Genomic DNA, 5,328 nt, shown 5'->3' with positions numbered 1-5,328 from the left:
CTTACAACCACTGCGCTTTTCGTCAACTTGAACTGCAGTCACGTGGACGTAACGTGGGCTAGGGTCTGGACGCCTCGATCACGCGTGCACCCAGGTGTGTTGCAATGCGTGTCTTGCAGCGTGGACAGGACCTTTCGTCGTCGCTGGCGCAAAGAGCGTACGGCGCTATGCCGGCAGTAAACGAGCGCATGTCTACCGCCCCGTAGCATCCAACCGATAGGAACCCGTCCACGTCGGCTGGAGTAGAAGCGCCGGCATGTACAAGCAAGTGCGGATCATGTAGCACAAGGCAGAAACGAGAACTAGCAAATTAGATATATTGGTCGACGGATTCTTTGGGGACAGCGCCGTCCGCGCATGTGTCTTCTAAGCGTACTAGTATGTCTCTACTTGAGGTCCGAGACATACGAGAGGTCGAGCATGATAGGCTCTTTCGGCGGCGGAATTTGCGTCACCGTGCTCATGACCGTGGACGCGGTCGAGGCCGACGGCGATGGCCGCAGCACCGTGTTGCCGTTGGGTGTGTTGGGCACAAAGAAGGCGCCTGTCTTGAGGTTGAGCGGCGTGTTGCCGGGATCCGAGCTCGTCGTGCTCATGGACATCTTGTGGTGCTCTTCGTTGGCGCGGATCGTGCGGAAAATCTGCGTGCGGCGCTCGGTCTGGATCGTCATCATCATGTTGCGCGCGGCTTGAAAGTGGCGACTCACGGAGGAGGACCCAATCCACTTGGAGGTCTTGCCGCGGGCTTGGATGTCGTAGACCATGAAACAGTCGAGCGTCTCGACGCCGTGCTGGGCCTCCATGACAACGAGCCCCGAGTTGACGACACTGCAGCGAAGGTACCCGTTGGTGTCGTTAAAGTCGGGGCACATCGGGTGCTCAATCGAGTGCACGCAGCGCGCCCAGCCCGTCCGGCCATTGTCGTCCTGGAAGAGCGTGCAGAATTCGAGGAGGCAGAGGTCTCGGCAGCGCGTGAACGACCCAAAGAGCGACGGCTGGTCGAGTGCTTTCCAGCGAATGCCAAGGAACTTGTGCGGGTTCTTCCGGCTCGGCGGATGGATCTCGAGCACGAGCTCCGTGTCGGCGCAGCACTGCGTGCGCTTGAACTTGGCGGTATCCCCCCGGTCGGCGATGTAGTAGTTCATGACCTCTTGGATCGTGCCCTTCATCTGTTGGTGCTCCATCTCGAAGACGGACCCGTTCTTCTCCTTCTCGGCCTTGAGCGTGTTTTGGCCGCGGGAGAGGCTAAGCACCTTGGCCGTCGCGATGAGCTGGACGAGGGCGTCTTGGGCAATCGCCATGAGGCGGTCGTACTCTTCGGGGCCGACCGCATACGGCGGCGGAAACTCGGGGCGCGACGTCTTCTTCGGACCCATCTTTCGGTAATGTGTCGACCTGTTGGAAAGGTAAAGTGAGCGCCTCTACCGAAGTTGCCGTTGGCAATGCCGTGGCTGCGATGGACGTCTGTAATTAGCCTGTAACTGGAGGCCATATGGCGGGTCCATGTCAGAGGTGCACTGTCTACGCACGCGTGGAATCCTTACCATGTAGGTTTTGTATGGGCAAGCGATTGAAGGATCAGAGACGCTGGCTCTTGATGCGGTGCGTGGTACTACAAGCGACGTGCTTGTCCACGCTCGCTGGCCGTACATGTAATACCCTTGCAGCAAGAACCAACGCTCTCCAGCAAAAGAAAGGCAAACGAATAGCCGCACGTCGCAGCAAAAGACCGATCTCGCGGCGATGACCATCAATGCCCGATGCGATACACGGGTCCAAGCAGCAGGTCCAGGGACACGGCGTGATACAATGCATGCCGCAGATGCTAGGAGCATAGGAGAGGGGGCGCGGCAGAAGCGCGCACCGATCATTGGCAACAACATGCTTGGCGCAAAGTGATCTCTTTTCTCGTCCATTCCTTTGCGCGTCACGAACCGCCGCAGGATCTCTACGGTTACCACGTGGCACGCTTGAGGCGTGTACTAAGGTACAGAAGTCCCACGAGTGGCTCCTATCAACTATTTTGAAGCGATAATGGTGCCAGAACAATCAGAACGTCGGACACGCTTTCGTAGTCGTCTTCACGTCGCTACGGCCACAACCTTGAAGAACTTTGGCTTCTACACAAATCGAGTGGCCGCCACGGGGAGGAGCGACGACGCATGAGCTGCAAGACGCAACAACGTCTTCGTTCTCTGCGCGCACGGCGGCATAACGTTGTTACGTCGTGATCGCTGGCGGCTACGAACGATCGTCCAGGTCATTTCATTCATCATGCACGACAAGTGCACGACTGTGATATGTGAGCAACGACGGAGCTCGGACGATCGAAAGAAATCCCACCAGTCGGGATCAGTCTTCGTGCTTTGTGCACTCACACTGGCCTGAGAAAAAGCAAGTCCGCCCTCAGGAAGGGCTGCTTAATTGCCCCCTAAAACTATTGCGACACGCCACATGTGTCGTAGTAATAATATTCCTGGGACTCCTAGCCTGTTATTTCGGGGAAGGGGTGGTTGAGGCAGCAGAGTTGTTACGTGAGGTCGGGGAGGGCGTTAGGGAAGAGGTACGAGGTCGGTGGGGTTGTTCTGGTGAAGAGGGAGAGTTAGCGGGGCTCCGTAAGCCCTCGGGGAAGGAGGGGAGGGTATTTGGCATGGGAGATCACTCCAGTCGTCGATGGGTTTTTAATTGTCGAACTTCGAAACCGAAGTTTGCGAAAGGGGAGGTTGCAATAGAGCACCGACCAATCACAGGCTGCGTGCATACAGTCGTCCTGCCTCTATCGATGGTTTTGGGGGGCAATTAAGAGTTCGTCCCTCAGGAGGAGTGTGGGCAGGGCACTATTGGAACTACCGGGAACGCCAGTCTGAAGACTCATCAGCAAACGCTTCAAGGCGGCGGTACACCGCACACTTTAATAATAGGAGCATGCCGGCACTTGGCTCGTCGCACTGTGGTGCCATCACTTGCCGAGTCGCGCAACGCTCTCCGCGATTACCTGCAACTCAAGTCCGCAACACGACCGACCTGTATTTGACCTGTACTCGCTTTATCCTCAGGCCTGCATCACACATTAATAGGAAGTCCACTACTATCTGTTTAAGGCATGGTAACAACTCGTGTCAACAACGACATTACGAGCATGTCGGAAACAATGCATTTTTGAACTCTAATGACAATGAATATGTGTCTAACAGTAAATACGCCAAAACAAAACAATTCGATCAGGTGCAACAAGAGCATTCAACCTTCATCAACATCAGACCGACCACCCGACATTTTGCGTTGGTTGCCAAGCCAATGACTTCCATCAGCCCACGAGTTCAAGTAAGCATCCCCCGTATACAATTTGTACCTTCAGGTGCTGCGGCTCCAGGTTGGACCACGGTCGCATCCAAGTGGAGCTACGCAACACGGGTCTGGCTCACGACCGCGAACGCTGCTGGTCGATCAAGGAGCTTGACGATGGACCACATAGAAAATAAACCCATGGTGGTATAATAATCCCGGTAATAAAGCGCCTGACAAGAATGTGTCCAAATAGAAAGATTGATATTTTCATATCAATCTCTCTTCAGATTGATATTTTCATATATACGGTAAATGAGGATGGCTCGAGTTTATCTCCACGATCGCCGTGGCTCAAGTGCAACAAGAATGCACATTGCACTTATCAGTGAAAGCGGCAGCCCTTCTTTCAAACCGCCAGGCCAATGGCGAGCTACATTTTGGTTCATATTTTGTCCAAGACGAGATCTGACTCGATGTGGTGCGCTCTTGGCCTTCTGTCTTCTTGCTGATCTTCTCGCGAAAAACCTCTTCCATTGCTTCCAGCGTTCTCTGTTCATCTCAGGGGACATGGAGATGACTGTCTTCAGAAAAGAAATTACCGGTACCGGTAGTCGCCCAGTGCTATTGGTGTGGTCTCTCTGAAGCTCCTCTTGTTTGAAATACACTACAAACACGGAAAACCATCGCCTGTCGACGGCGTTGCATCAACATGCATGGTCACTCGGCAGCCCCCGCGGTCACCAGCCAGCCATTTGAAGCCCCCCCGCCACACGCCCGTCAATGGCAGCCGAGTTCTCTTGAGGTTCAACGAGGCATCCTCGACGTTCGAAGATTTCGCAGCCGCGTGCATGGCCGCGTGCGTCGACTCCGAGTACTGTCCGTTCGCACGACGACGTCGGCAGCTATTAGCGCGGCGAATCCCAGCGCGCTACGGGGCTGGCGTCAGTGTCCACGACACAATGGCGCTTTCCCGTGCGAGTACTGTCCGCTCCAGCTTCGATTCTATGGCGCCAACCGCGTGGGACAGACGCCTTTTCAGAAAGTACAATTTGCGTCTTTCGGCAACCCACCCATCTATTAATATGCGTCATATTTGACCCTCGCAAGATTGTTTGTATCGATCATTGCATTAAAATACGCTGATATATTGGACTGTGATGGATTTAAATACGCGCCCAAGCTGGGGAATCGTCCGCGACAAATCGCGTAGTATCCCAGAACGGCCGCCACCAAATGTACCGGTAGTACCGGTAGACGGCGACGGCGTCGTTGTCGTCAGCACACCTCCTTTGTCCGTATTACACCAGCATGGCGCTCCCCGAGTTCACGCCCCGCCCGCTCACGGCCGCGGACCGCGCGCACTTTCGCGCCCAGGCAACCCACGCCATGAGCCTCCTCGTGCAGTCGATCAAGCTCGTCGCAAAAGGCAATGTCGTCGTGATTGACCGCGTCGGCGACCGCGGGCAGCCCAAGTCGACGCTCACGCAGGCGCGCGTGTCGATGCCGGGCGCCCTCGACGACGTCTCGGCCTTCTACCTCGGGACGCTCGACAAGCCGGAGCAGTACTGCAACCAGATGCGGTACGATAGCACCAAGCCCATCTACAACCTCGTGCCGCGGACGCCCAACCACCCGAACCGGTACATGGGACTGCGCTGGAACGCGTATGCAACGCCGGTCCTTTGCCGCCCCCGCGACCTTTTTGTGCTCGAGGAGGTAGCTGTGCGTTTCTACTTCGCTGCTGACGCTTTTTCTTAGTACTTTGACGAGTTTGTCGACGACCAAGGCCGGCGCGGCTGGGCGCGCTGCATCCAGTCCGTCGAGCACTCGTCGTGCCCGAGCGTACCGGGCTACGTCCGCGCGACAGCCCGCACGTCGGGCTTTGTGGCTCTCGAGAGCGTTGTGCCGGGTGTCGTCGACTTTTTCGTGATCCTCGACGTCGACTTTGGTGGCCATTTGTCGTCGTGGGTCCGCAAGATGATCTTGGCCAAGCAAATGCGCACGGTAAGCATGCGCTTTGTGCCCTTCGACCGTATACGA

The 5,328-nt window shown here is 56.0% G+C and overlaps 2 protein-coding genes across 2 annotated transcripts in view; one reads left to right on the top strand and one right to left on the bottom strand.

The window, feature by feature from the left end:
• Nucleotides 1-296: 296 nt before the first annotated feature.
• Nucleotides 297-1,400, bottom strand: SPRG_11219 (hypothetical protein). Its single transcript, XM_012350036.1, has one exon. It carries the CDS (start codon nt 1,374-1,376, stop codon nt 387-389), a length of 990 nt encoding a protein of 329 aa, XP_012205426.1. The 5' UTR covers nt 1,377-1,400; the 3' UTR covers nt 297-386.
• Nucleotides 1,401-4,596: 3,196 nt separating this feature from the next.
• Nucleotides 4,597-5,328, top strand: part of SPRG_21001 (hypothetical protein) — a gene marked incomplete at both ends in the record, with an annotated part of 1,482 nt that continues 750 nt past the window's right edge. The window contains 2 exons of the mRNA XM_012350113.1: nt 4,597-5,004; nt 5,047-5,320. Of these exons, the coding sequence (XP_012205503.1) occupies nt 4,597-5,004; nt 5,047-5,320 (682 nt within the window). The remainder of the gene's footprint in view (nt 5,005-5,046; nt 5,321-5,328) is intronic.

The sequence above is a fragment of the Saprolegnia parasitica genome, assembly GCF_000151545.1.
Source record: "Saprolegnia parasitica CBS 223.65 unplaced genomic scaffold supercont2.61, whole genome shotgun sequence".
Classification (NCBI taxonomy): Eukaryota; Oomycota; class Saprolegniomycetes; order Saprolegniales; family Saprolegniaceae; genus Saprolegnia; species Saprolegnia parasitica.
Note: the sequence above shows the minus strand (reverse complement) of the source record. Positions and strands in the feature narration are given on the sequence as shown.

Bases quoted from the DNA above. Each gene is read 5' to 3' on its own strand.
- SPRG_11219 (XM_012350036.1), bottom strand. From the start codon at position 1,376: ATGGGTCCGAAGAAGACGTCGCGCCCCGAGTTTCCGCCGCCGTATGCG.